The sequence below is a fragment of the Anomaloglossus baeobatrachus genome, chromosome 5 (genome assembly GCF_048569485.1).
Source record: "Anomaloglossus baeobatrachus isolate aAnoBae1 chromosome 5, aAnoBae1.hap1, whole genome shotgun sequence".
NCBI lineage: Eukaryota > Metazoa > Chordata > Amphibia > Anura > Aromobatidae > Anomaloglossus > Anomaloglossus baeobatrachus.
The window spans coordinates 516,239,678-516,256,225 of NC_134357.1; the positions used below are offsets into that span (position 1 = coordinate 516,239,678).

At 49.5% G+C, this 16,548-nt stretch overlaps 1 protein-coding gene across 1 annotated transcript in view; it reads left to right on the forward strand.

The window, feature by feature from the left end:
• The first annotated feature begins 2,958 nt into the window (after window positions 1-2,958).
• The window catches only part of LOC142312867 (uncharacterized), a 180,174-nt gene continuing 166,584 nt past the window's right edge, over window positions 2,959-16,548 (forward strand). Inside the window, exon 1 of the mRNA XM_075351853.1 lies at window positions 2,959-3,012. Within this exon, the coding sequence (XP_075207968.1) occupies window positions 2,959-3,012 (54 nt within the window). The remainder of the gene's footprint in view (window positions 3,013-16,548) is intronic.

Consider the following 16,548-nt stretch of genomic DNA (forward strand, 5'->3'; position numbering starts at 1 on the left):
ATCTGGTGACAGGTTCCCTTTAAAGTGAACCTGTCAGGTGCAATATGCACTCAGAGCCAGGAGCAGTTCTGGGCACATATTGCTAATCCCTGCCTAACCGTCCCTGTATACACTAGCATAGATAAAGAGATCAAGAACAAATATTTTTAAAGATCTTATATCTTATGCTAATGAGCGCGGGGACTAGTCCGAAGGGCGTTACTTCACTTGGCTAGTCGGCTCGCATAGCATGTTAGCATGTTATTACGCCCCTGTGTGAGTACTAATACGCTATGTGAGCCGACTAGCCAAGTGAAGTAACGCCCTTGGGACTAGTCCCCGCGCTAATTAGCATAAGATATAAGCTCTTTAAAAATACTTTTTCTATAGATGCCTTTATCTATGCTAGTGTATACAGGGACAGTTAGGGAGGGATTAGCAATATACACCCAGAACTGCTCCTGGCTCTGAGTGCAGATTGCACCTGATAGGTTCCCTTTAAAGGGAAACTGTCACCAGAAATTTAGCAAAAAAAATAAAAGATTCCCCTCTGCAGCTCCTGGGCTGTATTCTGGAAAGGTTCCTGTTGTTATTGTGCCCACTTTGAGACCTAAAAAAATACTTTATGAAGTCTTACCTTTTTGTATGCAAATCTGTTTTTATGGTCACGGGGGCGGGCTGCCTGGCGTCCGTTATTCCCCCTCCTGCCGCTGTACGCCGTCCCCCATTGCTCATTTCCATACATGAGGACGCCTTCCTCATGTAACTGTCCTCCTGAAGTTTTGTGCATGCCCAGTGCCACTCTCGCGGGACTGAGCACTGTGCAAAGTGTGAACGCTTTTGAGGTGATTGCGCAGGCGCGAGATTATGGGCGGCGCTGTGATTGTCATCAGCAGCGTCATCCAAGTACCTGCCCATAATCTTGTGCCCGCGCTTCTCACTCTGCCTCCACTGTTATGCGCAAGCACTGTCCATATGAACCACGTTACCTATTACCATGGGCGCGAGATTATGGGCGGCGCTGTGATTGTCATCAGCAGCGTCATCCAAGTACCCACCCATAATCTCGTGCCCGCGCTTCTCACTCTGCCTCCACCGTTATGCGCAAGCACTGTCCATATGAACCATGTTACCTATTACCGTGGGCGCGAGATTATGGGCGGCGCTGTGATTGTCATCAGCAAAGTCATCCAAGTACCCGCCCATAATCTCGTGCAAGCGGTAATAGGTAACATGGTTCATATGGCCAGCACTTGCGCATAACGGTGGAGTCAGAGGGAAAAGTGCGGGCACGAGATTATGGGCGGGTACTTGGTTAACGCTGCTGATGACAATCACAGCGCCGCCCATAATCTCGTGCCTGCGCAATCACCTGAAAAAGCGTTCACATGCGCAAATCTTCGGGAGGACAGTTACATGAGGAAGGCGTTCTTGTGTATGTAAATGAGCAATGGGGGACTGCGTAAAGCGGCAGGAGGGGGAATAACGGACGCCAGACAGCCCGCCCCCGTGACCATAAAAACACATTTGCATACAAAAAGGTAAGACTTCATAAAGTATTTTTGTAGGTCTCAAAGGGGGCACAATAGCAACAGGAACCTTTCTAGAAGCAGCCCAGGAGCTGCAGAGGGGAATCTATTACTTTTATTGTGAAATTTCTGCTGACATGTTCCCTTTAACTGGTAGGGGAGCCAGGATAAAGCAGAGCTGAACCTGTTGGGAAGCTAGGACCCAGCAGCTCTACAGGCAGGAGACCACTGATCAGTAAGCTAATAGAAGCCTGCAGATGTCACTCTGCATAGGTTATTACTGGCCAGTGCTATCTGCAGGAGAGAGAAGTGCTGATTGCACGGTCTCCTCAGCTTCCTGACTCCCCGTGTATCTGCAGCAGTGAGAAGCCGCACACGGGGGAATCAGAGAACAGCTGCAGAGAAACGCACGCTCCGGGACTGGGGGGGGTCGGCTCTGGTGCAGGGGGGGGGGCTCTGCTGCAGGGGGGGGTCGCTCTGCTGCAGGGGGTGATTCATACCTCAGCAGCAGTCACAGGAGTAGGTGCGCGCTCGGCTCTGTAATGAATAGTAGAAGGGAGAAACAGCGAGGCGGGGCTACAGTGGGTGGGTGGAGCCCGGGATAAACAGCCTCACGGGCGGGACCCGGGATCAAAGGCTCAGAAGAGGGACTGTCCCGCTGTATCCGGGACGGTTGGGAGGTATGCTGAAACTCTAAAAACTAAGATCCCCTATAACTCTGGGGAAAAATGAGCACAAGAGTGTTTGGTAACTAGCAAGCAGCACCCCCCTGACTATACACACACAACTAGAAATAGCGGTGGAGTGTGCTTACTCTACCTCTCCTGTGCTGACCCTGTAACTGAGGACCCTGCACTCTCCCTCATCCCGACGGTAGACCTAATGGTGGTCAGGGCCGAGCCTTCAGCGTATCCCTATCTCCTGACAGACCCTGCAGACTAAGATACAAAGGATTACTGGGTGCTGCCAACAAAAACCCTAATATATGCCAACTCCTGATGATCAAAATCCCCTTAGGACTACACGATCCTCCACCCTCTATATCAGGGAACTCTTGTGCAAGATATCAGGCAGGATAACATACAAGTGAGAATATCTCAAAAATAGGCTAAGCAGCAACTGCCATAGGCAGAAAAATATTCACTGTCCACCAGGACTAATAGTGAGCAGTCTATATGGTCCAATAAATTTTATACTAGGTACAGCAAAAACAAATATGCAAAAGTGAGGGGTCAAGGTTTCCACAGGACTATCAGCAATGTCCTTTGTTATGGGTCATTAGTGGGAACACAATGGGGCACAACTGCATATATGAGCAAAAACGTAGTGTGGATTTCAGATCCCTATGTCCCTCCTTTGCAGCCTCTGCTGCATCAGCAATAAACAGAGTAGTGGCTTTGGGTCCTAAGATGGCGGCTGGAAAAGGGAACTGGGTGTCGGCCAGACTAAAATGGCGTCAAATGAGGAACTATGTAGTGACTGGGATGAAATGGCAGCTAAAAGAGTAAGTAGGTGTTGGCCAAAAATGTTGTCTGAAGAGGCCTGGGAGGGAGGGACATGGGTTGTGCCATCTACATTCAGGAGGTATTCAATCTGTCACTGGGAATATGGATTATATAGAGACCCCGGGGCTGACCCTGTGACTAGGGACCCTGTGCTCGCCCTCATCTCGACGGTAGACCTAATGGTAGTCAGGGCCGAGCCTCCAGCATATCCCTATCGCCTGTCAGACCCTGACATAATATCCCCATACCATATCCCACCCAAAACACAGAGTGACAGAAAAAATTCTACATTCAGGACAGGAAATAATGGTGTGGACTTACGTGGACACAGTGCTCCACAGACAGTACACAAGTCCAACCTATGGAGACGACTTATAGGGTGGAGGGCGTTGCTTCTAATAATGGGCCTGGAGAAGCCATTTTCACAGACAGGTAAAATACACATAGTGTAGTTACTAGATTCAGAATTACATTTCTTCAAACCATCTCAATACTTTCACTTCCCTTGACATTCCATATCACATCCTGTACCTTCAATCAATTCTCATCTAATCTCCCCCCTTGGGAGAATTCTCCATTCTCTTTTTCAACATACGTGTGTCACTTACAATTAAACTTGCTGGTCTAATTTTACCTCATTCACAGATTTTCAAATAAAAACTAACACTTCTCTTTTTTTTTTTTTTCAATTTCAACTTTCCTACGGTGTTCTACATCAGAAACTGCGTACATTATACATACAAACATCTTCCAGGAAGAAGTAGAGCACCAGTGTCACGTGGGTGATAAGAAATTACACTCACTCTCACTATACGCCAGCTGTTTTTGATATCTCAAGTACTAGTGTCGCGGGCGGAGGAGGGGACGCCGCGCTCTCCCACTGCTCGGGTCCGGCCGCTGCTGCGGCTGCCGCTGCTCGGTGGTGGCTCGAGCGGTGTGCCGGATCCCGGGGACTCGAGCGGCACTCCTCGCCCGTGAGTGAAAGGGGTGAATTGGTGGTGGGGATTTGGTTATTGTCCGTGACGCCACCCACGGTTGTGGTGATTTTTGGTAACACCACCGCTGCTCTGTATGGGGATCCCGGGAGCGGTGACAGGGAGCAGCTGAGTTGTTAGTTCTCCCCTCCGTGGGTAGGGGTTGGTTGTCCCGGGGCCCAGTGATGGGGTAGAGGATGGGTGATGGCAGGCCGGTTGCGGGGCCTGGTGAGGTGCAGGATCGCGGGGGCAGCGCTGTGCAGCACAGCACGGTGGTACTCACTCAGCCTGAGACGATGACACAGTTCTCGGTAAAACACACGGCTGGAAATACGGTTCCCACGGACGGCTGCTGTTGCTTTTCCCCGGTAGTTAACGGTGACTGTCTCTTTCCCTGCACCTAGTACTTCTGTTGGTTCCAATGGGTTCCCACCGGTAACCCACTCCCCGGCTTGGATATGGGTTGGAGGAGCCCCTCTTTGCCCGCAGGCGCTGGCCCTGAGAAACTGGTGCCTTGGCGGTGGCGGTGTCTCTCTCATACGGTTGGACTGTTGCCTTCAATCAGGACTTAGTTGTTTGGAAACCCGGAGGTCCCCTTCACTGACGGATTTGGCAAATTCACGGCGACTCCAAGCCTTGCCGGGGTCCGAAAGGCCCCTGCCAATGGTGCTGGCTTCTCCTTGTGTACCGGTCCGGCACCGCCGGGCCACCGCCCGTCCACGGTCCTTACGGCAACTCTGATAGGCCACTCCTGCAGACGGTCACCGCCGTCTGCTAACCTTGCTGTCTCTGTCCGGGGCACACACCCGGATGCTGTCAGTTAGTTGCTCTCCTACCACTTTGCTCCTCACACTTTCACGTCCAAAACTAATCTGCTCACTTTTCCCGCCTCCAGGACTGTGAACTCCTCGGTGGGCGGGACCAACCGCCTGGCCCACCCCCTGGTGTGAACATCAGCCCCTGGAGGAAGGCAACAAGGATTTTTGGGTCTAGCTTTGATGTGCCTAACCGGGGTGTAGGGTGTGGTGATGTCATTACCTGTGACCCCTGGCTTGTCCAGGGCGTCACATTCCCCCTTAGCAAAATGCAGACCGTCCGCGGGCTGCCCGTCCAACACCGGTTTTATTTTTCCTTTTTTTAACTGTAAAAATATAAAAATGTAAAACGGTGTCAGACAATAAATTAAAATAACATCTTCCCACATCGGGAGGTACTCTTCCTTAAACGGTTTCAACGGTTTCAAACGGTTACGGCTTCCGCTCTCTCCCACCCAAGCAACCTGGCCCTGATGCTGCCCCTAGCAAACAGGCAGCACCCCTTGACCTCAGTCCTGCACAAATTGCCCGAGCGGGTTCTGTCCTTTTCAGGGGACCCATGTCTATGGGGAACCCCTGAACCCCCAGAGGAATGCCACCAGTTCCGGTGGTGGCTGGGCCCCAGCCTGCTCCACTGCGGGCCCTTCCTCCAATCTGCCTCTCCGGAGGCGGCAACGGTTGGAAGCTGCAACAACACATTATTTACAAGCCACTAATGTTTGTGGTTGCCCTGCAAGTTCTCAGGCTTCTCCATAAGAAGTTCCTTATGCAGCTTTGTAACGGTCCCCACGGGGACAACGGTGCCGGCAACGACCGGTTTCAATCAGCGGTAATCAGGTGACTTTTCTTCGGTTTCATTCACTTATCATCTTTACATAAACTTTCAAAACTTTCACAACTTTTCAACACACAGATTGTCCCAATGGGGACTGGGACAACGGTGCTCCGCTGCCCTTACTGCTGGCTTTCATCATCTTCATCCGGCCCCGGGTGGAGGAACACGGGAATCAGCCCCTCCAGTGCATAACAGGCGCGGCGGGGTAGGGCCGCACGGTACCCATTATTCCCGCTCCGGGGAATGTAAGTTGCCTCCATGTCGCACAGGGCAACGACCCCTTCGGCTTCCTCAGAAACAGGCTCCGTGTCCGGTCCAGAGTCGCTATCATCCTCCCTTGCGCCAGGCGGGTCGCCGCCAGCTGCCGCAGCCTCCGGGCTCGTCACTCTCTCAGCCATTGCTACAGAGGGTGTACGCCCGACGGGCCAGGTGCAGCGCGGTGCATGGGCAAGGAGGACGGAGGCGGCAGGGGGGCCAGGGGTAGACCGGGTCCCTCAGCCGCACTGGCCGGTCCCTCGGGGACACAGGGGCGTGGGTTACTCTCCAGCTCCTCCATCATGGCCTCCATTCCATACACCCGCGCGACCGCAGCTACCTCCTCCACCTCTGCGGTCCACTGCTCCATCAGCCTACAGATCTGGCTCCGGTAGCGTCGGCAGATCCCTGCCGTTCGGGCCCTCAGCCATGCCGCTGTCCCGTGCACGGGTTCGGTAGCCTCCGCATAACTAGGTGGAGCGGACATTCTTTACAGGGGTCAGCAAATCGTGGGGTCCCAGCGTCCCTACTTGTGGAGCCGCAAGCTACACGCGGCCAGCTGCCATTTCGTCCCCCTTAGCCTCTTTCCGGCTCCTCTATCGGGGCGGGGTTTTGGCCTTCGTGCCTCCACTACTCGAGAAGACGCTCGAGCGGGAACTTTCCGCGCCAAAGATGGCGGCTTCTGAAATTTTTCGGCCGGACACCTCCGGCGGTAACAAGGCGCACCTCTACCAAACGGCAGAGCGGTAAGATCCTGTTCGTGACGCCAAGTTGTCGTGGGCGGAGGAGGGGACGCCGCGCTGTCCCACTGCTCGGGTCTGGCCGCTGCTGCTGCTGCCGCTGCTCGGTGGTGGCTCGAGCGGTGTGCCGGATCCCGGGGACTCGAGAGGCGCTCCTCGCCCGTGAGTGAAAGGGGTGAATTGGTGGTGGGGATTTGGTTATTGTCCGTGACGCCACCCACGGTTGTGGTGATTTTTGGTAACACCACCGCTGCTCTGTATGGGGATCCCGGGAGCGGTGACAGGGAGCAGCTGAGTTGTTAGTTCTCCCCTCCGTGGGTAGGGGTTGGTTGTCCCGGGGCCCAGTGATGGGGTGGAGGATGGGTGATGGCAGGCCGGTTGCGGGGCCTGGTGAGGTGCAGGGTCGCGGGGGCAGCGCTGTGCCGCACGGCACGGTGGTACTCACTCAGCCTGAGATGATGACACAGTTCTCGGTAAAACACACGGCTGGAAATACGGTTCCCACGGACGGCTGCTGTTGCTTTTCCCCGGTAGTTAACGGTGACTGTCTCTTTCCCTGCACCTAGTACTTCTGTTGGTTCCAATGGGTTCCCACCGGTAACCCGCTCCCCGGCTTGGATATGGGCCGGAGGAGCCCCTCTTTGCCCGCAGGCGCTGGCCCTGAGAAACTGGTGCCTTGGCGGTGGCGGTGCCTCTCTCATACGGTTGGACTGTTGCCTTCAATCAGGACTTAGTTGTTTGGAAACCCGGAGGTCCCCTTCACTGACGGATTTGGCAAATTCACGGCGACTCCAAGCCTTGCCGGGGTCCGAAAGGCCCCTGCCAATGGTGCTGGCTTCTCCTTGTGTACCGGTCCGGCACCGCCGGGCCACCGCCCGTCCACGGTCCTTACGGCAACTCCGATAGGCCACTCCTGCAGACGGTCACCGCCGTCTGCTAACCTTGCTGTCTCTGTCCGGGGCACACACCCGGACGCTGTCAGTTAGTTGTTCTCCTACCACTTTGCTCCTCACACTTTCACGTCCAAAACTAATCTGCTCACTTTTCCCGCCTCCAGGACTGTGAACTCCTCGGTGGGCGGGACCAACCGCCTGGCCCACCCCCTGGTGTGAACATCAGCCCCTGGAGGAAGGCAACAAGGATTTTTGGGTCTAGCTTTGATGTGCCTAACCGGGGTGTAGGGTGTGGTGATGTCATTACATGTGACCCCTGGCTTGTCCAGGGCGTCACACTAGCAAAATCTGTTCACACTACATACACCTCATGAGGATGGTCCATTCAAGACTCAATAACTCTGATTAAGACCAAGAAAAAAAGATTCTCTCTAATGCTCCTCCTACCTAGGCTCGTGGAGAACACATTACATTCCACCAGATACAGTCAGGGCTCTCAAGGCACTATCAAGGCACTCACCATAACTCTGTACTGGCAGAAACTAAGGAAAATCCCCCTTACCGTCTCCTCTCTGTGGGAGACGTACCAGGATACAGTCAGGGCTCTCAAGGCACTCACCATAACTCTGTACCTGGACCCTCAGCCTTATCAATTATCGATTATTGACGACATGTCACGCATCGGTGCATACCGCAGTATACCTTCTGCCACCTGAACAGTTAACTACGAAATACAAGTTTCCTCTTTTTCACACAGCTGCTATTAGATCGTGACACTTCCTCATTTTTGCTCAAGCGCCAGCGTCTGCTATATTCTTTCCCGTCTTCCAGACAGTCAAAATAATGAACCTACACATTGATTGAGATAACAATATACAGTTAGGTCCAGAAATATTTGGACAGTGACACAAGTTTTGTTATTTTAGCTGTTTACAAAAACATGTTCAGAAATACAATTATATATATAATATGGGCTGAAAGTGCACACTCCCAGCTGCAATATGAGAGTTTTCACATCCAAATCGGAGAAAGGGTTTAGGAATCATAGCTCTGTAATGCATAGCCTCCTCTTTTTCAAGGGACCAAAAGTAATTGGACAAGGGACTCTAAGGGCTGCAATTAACTCTGAAGGCGTCTCCCTCGTTAACCTGTAATCAATGAAGTAGTTAAAAGGTCTGGGGTTGATTACAGGTGTGTGGTTTTGCATTTGGAAGTTGTTGCTGTGACCAGACAACATGCGGTCTAAGGAACTCTCAATTGAGGTGAAGCAGAACATCCTGAGGCTGAAAAAAAAGAAAAAATCCATCAGAGAGATAGCAGACATGCTTGGAGTAGCAAAATCAACAGTCGGGTACATTCTGAGAAAAAAGGAATTGACTGGTGAGCTTGGGAACTCAAAAAGGCCTGGGCGTCCACGGATGACAACAGTGGTGGATGATCGCCGCATACTTTCTTTGGTGAAGAAGAACCCGTTCACAACATCAACTGAAGTCCAGAACACTCTCAGTGAAGTAGGTGTATCTGTCTCTAAGTCAACAGTAAAGAGAAGACTCCATGAAAGTAAATACAAAGGGTTCACATCTAGATGCAAACCATTCATCAATTCCAAAAATAGACAGGCCAGAGTTAAATTTGCTGAAAAACACCTCATGAACCCAGCTCAGTTCTGGAAAAGTATTCTATGGACAGATGAGACAAAGATCAACCTGTACCAGAATGATGGGGAGAAAAAAGTTTGGAGAAGAAAGGGAACGGCACATGATCCAAGGCACACCACATCCTCTGTAAAACATGGTGGAGGCAACGTGATGGCATGGGCATGCATGGCTTTCAATGGCACTGGGTCACTTGTGTTTATTGATGACATAACAGCAGACAAGAGTAGCCGGATGAATTCTGAAGTGTACCGGGATATACTTTCAGCCCAGATTCAGCCAAATGCCGCAAAGTTGATCGGACGGCGCTTCATAGTACAGATGGACAATGACCCCAAGCATACAGCCAAAGCTACCCAGGAGTTCATGAGTGCAAAAAAGTGGAACATTCTGCAATGGCCAAGTCAATCACCAGATCTTAACCCAATTGAGCATGCATTTCACTTGCTCAAATCCAGACTTAAGACGGAAAGACCCACAAACAAGCAAGACCTGAAGGCTGCGGCTGTAAAGGCCTGGCAAAGCATTAAGAAGGAGGAAACCCAGCGTTTGGTGATGTCCATGGGTTCCAGACTTAAGGCAGTGATTGCCTCCAAAGGATTCGCAACAAAATATTGAAAATAAAAATATTTTGTTTGGGTTTGGTTTATTTGTCCAATTACTTTTGACCTCCTAAAATGTGGAGTGTTTGTAAAAAAATGTGTACAATTCCTACAATTTCTATCAGATATTTTTGTTCAAACCTTCAAATTAAACGTTACAATCTGCACTTGAATTCTGTTGTAGAGGTTTCATTTCAAATCCAATGTGGTGGCATGCAGAGCCCAACTCGCGAAAATTGTGTCACTGTCCAAATATTTCTGGACCTAACTGTAGATACTATATATTCCATCCAGGTGGCTGATCTCACCTGCATTACACACACATATAACCATATATTTCTGGATCATACCAGAAGTCACCTTATATCACAACTTTCTCATTTTCTCTAACGTTAACTCAAAGAAAACGAAACTTAGAACTTTTGCTTTTTCCACAGGACAGACAAAAAAACCCCCAAAACACATACATTTAACATTATGCAGACAGCTTAAGGTAAAAATGACATGACCAGGTGGGATCTCTTAGGACGGCTTATCTCATTCGAGATGGCGGTCATTAGGTGTGTAGACTGGGACAGCCCAACCCCCCCTTTCGAAATGCAAATACACGCATGAGGTCTGCGAGGTGAGATAAGACAAATTTTCTCACCTGCTTGTGGAGTGCGCAATCTCCCCTCTCGTGTAGTTGCCTTTTCGAATCAAGGTGTCAGCATGGCCGTCCGTCATCCAAAAGCTCCGTCCTAAGGTGCGTTGGGCGCCATTTGTTAAAGCAGGCCATAAACTTACAGTGATGCAATCTAATTGTGCATCTACCTTAACCCCGTCTGCATCCAAATCATGAGTCATTTGTTAGTAGCATGCATACTATTTTTCCATACAGCCCCGAGAAATGACACGGATCTGCATAGAAAATATGACTACTTTTAATTACGGAAGTTCATACATTTAAAGGAAACTAGTTGGCTAGGAGCCAAGAATACGCAACACGTCTCCTATTGGGTAAACTATCATAGAGGTTATTCTGTGATATACAGTATACTGTAATGTACAATGCATTTGCTCATTTATATTAAGCTATGTCAGCATGATTCACTTGTCACATGAAAGTCCAGACTGATAAGTCTTATGTCTGAGTGAGATATAGGTGTGGTACACAGTTCAAGCACTTATCTTAAATCCTGTTTTTTGGATATCTTCATATAACTCTTAATAGTTCATAATCTTGTCCATAACACTCTCTCCTCCTGTACCAGTCTGTGCCTTGTTTTGTTTATGATTATTGTACTTGTCCATACTATGTAACCTCTTTTCACATGTAAAGCGTCATGGAATAAATGGCGCTATAATAATAATAATGACTGTGACCCGGCTGTTCTCACATATGATTATGCTCTGATCTGAACCCTCCATTGTAGCTCTGGCAGGATGTTTAGGGTCGTTGTCTTGCTGGAAAGTGTACTTACGCTTCAGTCTCAAGTCTTTTGTAGTCTTTAACAGGTTTTCCTCAAGGATTGACCTGTATTTAGCTTCATCAATCTTCCCTTCAACTTCAACCATCTTCCCTGTCCCTGCTGAAGAAAAGCCTCCCCACAGCATGAGGCTGATACCACCAGGGCTGTGGAGTTGGTGAGCTAAACCTCTGACTTTGACTTCGACTCCCTCATAGATGGCTCATATTTAAGTGATAAATTTACTGTAGTAAAATGATGACATCTGGCTTTTAATCATTTTTATGATACAATAATCAATTTAGATAGAACAGAAAATATATTTATTGGAATACAACTTTAGAACACAAAAACTTTAATAAATTGTAAATATGCAATACACTATGCAGTAAGTGGGAAAAAACAGTTTACAACAATAGCGTACTGAATAACATTTGTGCAGTCTATGAATTTGTTCTGAGAAATAGTATCGCTTCCATCAGATCTTCCTTCATAGATGACCTCAAATCTGACCTAATTATAAAGAACAACCTCTCTACACTAACTTGATGTAGTGCCAGCATCCCTGCACTGCTCGCTCTTCTCCCTGCAGGGGTGCCAACTCACTCACCACCGCAGTCGGCCTGCACCATGCTTCCTGGCTTCCACGCGTCTTCTACATGGGTGTCCTCAGCTTCCCCCCTCTCGGGCGCAGGTCCTCCAGGAGTGTTCCTAGGGCTTGCATGCGTTTGCTGCTTTTCTCTTAAAAGGGCCAGTCATTTCCTGGAAGTTCCTATCACTGGAAGGCATTGGGTACTTAAGGCACTCTCCCACCAGGGGAGGTGCCTGATCAATGCTATTAGTGTTCCCTAGTTAGCAAGTTGTCAGGCCTTATTGTCCTCCTGTTTCCTTGCCCTGTTAGTACCCTGTTCCTGTCCATCCTGCCCTGTTGGTACCTTGTGCCTGTCCACCCTGGCCATGCTACCTTACTAAAAAGTGCCTTAAATATCTGTAACTTCTCAGCTGACCTGAGAGGCACTTCCGGGTCAGGGCGCATTACAGGCATTCCCAGGAGGCCTGTGTGGTGTGTACAGGCCCCAAGAGACAGCAGCATGATCTGAGGACAAGGCGGCAACCACAGGATGGCTGGACAGGTGAGAGAACCAACATCCTTACCAGGGAAGGGATGCAGGACAGCACGGGGATGCTAGTATGGGTGCTACAGAAAAACTGACTCATGGTCCTTACACTCAGGCAAAACCTAAGGAGAGGGAAGGGTATCCCAATGTAGTACCGCCATAGGCATAGTCGGCACAGAGATATATAGAGCAAATACTGTATATATGCTCTGGTTGCCTTCCTCCAAATGACTAGGGGAATGCGGCTTCTTGGGAGGAGAAACTTATTTGGGGCGAGATGGGCAAGGCCCAATAAAGTGACTATTAAGTCCACAATAGAAACAATCCCCATCCCATGGCGAATGGCAGAAAATATAGCACAAGGGGTGACCCCCCCCCCCCACTTGCATGGGTTCATCCACATAGCCCTGTGGGACCTTCTCCTGAGACAGGACTATTGGTAACTGGGTCTTGGTCAGTCTTTCCCTGAGGCGTCTATCCGCCCTGATGGCAAGGGACATAGTGGCCTCCAGCGATGTAGGCGCTGAGTACTGGATCACAGAATCCCTTAGCCCAGCAGACAAACCCTGGACGAACTGAGTCCAAAGATCCAGATTGTCCAGATTGTTCCATTGGGTGTCTGTGGCCCATTTTCGGAACTCAGAATAGTACTCCTCCGCCTGCTATGCCCCCTGCTGGACATTATGGAGATTGGATTCCGCCAAGGAGACGCCATAAGGGTCACCATAGACCAAGGCTGCGAAAAACTCATCTACTGACTGAAATGCCAGAGAATTGGTCGGTAGACAGAAGGCCCTGGACTGTGGCTCTCCCCACAACAGGAGACAACGATCCTCACTCACATTCCCTGAAGAATGGGGACAGAGCCTGAAATATAGCCTGCAGGCTCCCTTAAAAACCCTGAACCTATCCCGACTCCCCTATCAGGGAGCACAACCTTAGGTTCAAGATGGGACTTGGCCACAACTAAAAGGCACGAGATGTGCTGCAGCTATTGCACCACCTGAGTGCGTAGATCCCCAAATTCATGTGTGAGGGTCTAAACTATCATGTGCTAATGCTGCAGACTGAGCCATAAGGGCACAGAAAAAAAAGTTTCGGACGCTTATTATATCACGCTGGACCCAAGGGGGTGACAAGGTGGGGAGCGCTGCACTGGCCCTCAGCCGAAAACTGCAGAGTTCAGCGGCGTCTTTTCATGAAATCTCACTTTGCTTGGACAGTTAAACACAGCAGCATTTCTGTGTAAAAAATGAAGCATGAAAAATGCAGCATTTATGCTACATGTGAACACAGACTAAATGTTCAATCCAAGTGGACATGATTTCATGAAATCTGCACCGGCTGAGCATCTAAAGACGTTGCTCAACTTCGCTTTTGGTGGGGTTTTTTTTTGCTATAGGCTTCTTTGTGGAGCATGAAAAAATTGCAAGCAAAAAATGTGCCATTACATTTTTAAACATAGAAGCAAAGCTTTTCTGTAGTATTAAAATATATTGAAAACCAAGATTCACATTTGCAACAAACATGTATGTGTGCGGCCCCCGTGTCAGCAGCCGTGCTTCTCGGATCCGGATCCACAGTAGCTCGAGGGGCGTCCTGACCCGGGGATCGTGCGGCCACTCAAATCGTGATGCCACCCGTGGTGTGTGGTAATGCGAAGTACCCGGGGGCGATGGAGTGGGGCAGCCGGATGTTAGAACCCTCCACGGGTAGGGGGGATGCCCCAGGACTCGGTGATGGGAGCTGGGGGGTGCCATGGGGAGCGAAGAGGAACACTTTCGTACTCACTCAGTGCATTAAGCTGAGACCGACAACTGGATAAACCAAAGTTCTGGACACCGCTGCCGCTGAGGAAAGCTAGTTTGGGTCTGTGGGAGCTTGCTCTTAGGGTTCACGCTTGGGATTTTCTGGACAGTTTTAGTGGAAAGTCCTATCCCCCTCGTTGCACTAGTACCCCGATTTTGGAGCTGGAGGAGAGCGGATCTTGAAGGCTCCGTTCTCGTCGGGTAAATTGTCAGGTTGCCTGAAGCTACTCCCTGACCTAGGGTCCACGTACCCCGTCGTGCCCTGGTCCTAGCCCGGTGATGGTACAAGGCCGCTGGCTGTCCTCCTCGACAGTTCCGTGCCCCTTGTCACGATCCCCTGCGACCAGGGGTCCAGCTCCTACTAGGCCCAGACCACCGTCTGCCATCTAGTTGCTTCCAAGGAGCCTGGCTCCTGACCTCCTCTCTCCTTCTTTCTCCATCTGTCAACTTCAACTTCAACGAACTGACACTCCTGACCTCCCCAACCAACCCCCCACGTGGGCGACCCTATTCCACTCAGGCCGTCCACTGGTGTGTCTGGTGGGTGTGGTGCAGAGTGTATGTAGGATTTTAATTGGCTGATGTAGGCAACACCATGTAGTTGGGGACCCATAATCAAGGAGGAGGTGGATATTGCACAGAAGGGCAAATTGCACAATTCCCTGTGATGACCTGATAGTCCAGGCGTGTTACATATGAAATATCGAAGAAACGCAAACACGCAATAATCAGAGAAGATTGTTATTACGTTGCGCAGTGTGGACACCTGGAGGAAAAATGCAGCATTTACGCTACATGTGAACATGGCCTAAGCGTTACATTTTTATTACTTTTTTGGGGGTTTAATAGAGAAAAATAATTCATACCATGCTTTTACGCCATTTACCGAACCCTATAAATAATCTGATTGCTGTGCTGTGTTGGTGGTTAAAGGGACACCAAATATGTCCATGTTATTTACTGATTTGTGATGTTTATTATTTAAAAAAAAAAAAAACGCAATAAAAATGACATTCTATTTTTTGTATTTTATTCTAAAACAATTCTCTATTATTCTCCCTCTAGGATACAGGACATAGAGATGCTGCTCTGTACAATGGACCTCCATGTCCAGTGTAATCTGTCTGTGGAGTCAGCTTCAAGTATAGAAAATTCTCCCTGTGATACCTCCAGAGTCTGTAGCTCAACAGCTAGGTCTCCTGATGAAATGTTTGAGAGCTGTTGGTTTGAGTCCTGAGGAGAACTGAAAATTAAAAAAAATAGTATATATTTTTGTAATTTGTTTTCTCAATTCTTTATAGTAGTTTTATAGAAACATAACATTTTAACTTTTTATTAACCTACGTAGAGATATATGTGTATATATATCTGAATAATCTTCTTCTGGGTTCCTGAAAACAGGTCAGGATTACAAAATCCTCCTATACCTCTCAGTACAGGCAGTGGCTCAATAGTAGAGCTGCTGCCTAAGGCCACTGTCACACATACGTGAAAATCACGCACGTGCCGCGAGACACGTATTTTCCCTGCGTGTTGCGTTTGGTAAGTACGTGTCTCTGGTACGTGCAGGCCACGTGTGTTTTACGTGTGCTATCCGCGGTAGCACACGGAGAACCGGTAATTTGCATACTCACGTGGTCCTTGCTGCTGTCCAGGGTACTGATCTTCGGTCTCCAGCCCTGCCGACTCTCCGCTGCTGCTTTTTCCGGCCGCAGTGAAGTGAATATTAAATGAGCATAATGAGCGGCAGTCGGCAGCAAGTGACAATAGCGGCAGAGACAGGAGGGCTGGAGAAGGTGAGTAAAGATTTGTTTGTTTTTTTCTCTGACACGTGCATTTTCTCCGGCGCGTGTCACACGGGACCGAATCCACACTACATCTGTGTGGTACGGGTGCGGGCCGTGTGACACCCGTGATGCCGGAGAAAAACGGACATGTCTGCGTGAGAAATACACGGACACACGTAAGTACGGAACGGACACACGTTCCGTTCCAAAATACTTACGTGTGTCCAAACCATTAGGAATACAAAGGTCCACGTGTGTACGTGTCTCCGGTACGTGAGAAAACTGTCAAACACGTACCGGAGGCACGAACGTGTGACAGAGGTCTTAGGAAAAGGAGTCACTAGTTCTTGTTCCGTGAAACCAGATGAGAATATAAGTTAAGCACTGAGAGGTGGAATTGGAACAAAAGCAGTGAATAGCGGGACAATTCCACTGAATCTGGGATGGTTGGGAACTATATGTCTTGAAATGGAGGCGTGGGGTAATTATGCAAAGCCGTGAAGAGCAAGTTATGGCTCAGTGTAAGGTTATAGTCAGATCACTGTATAGATCAGACCCCAATGTACAGACTGGCCTGGGGGTCTCCCAATCACAGTATGACAGCT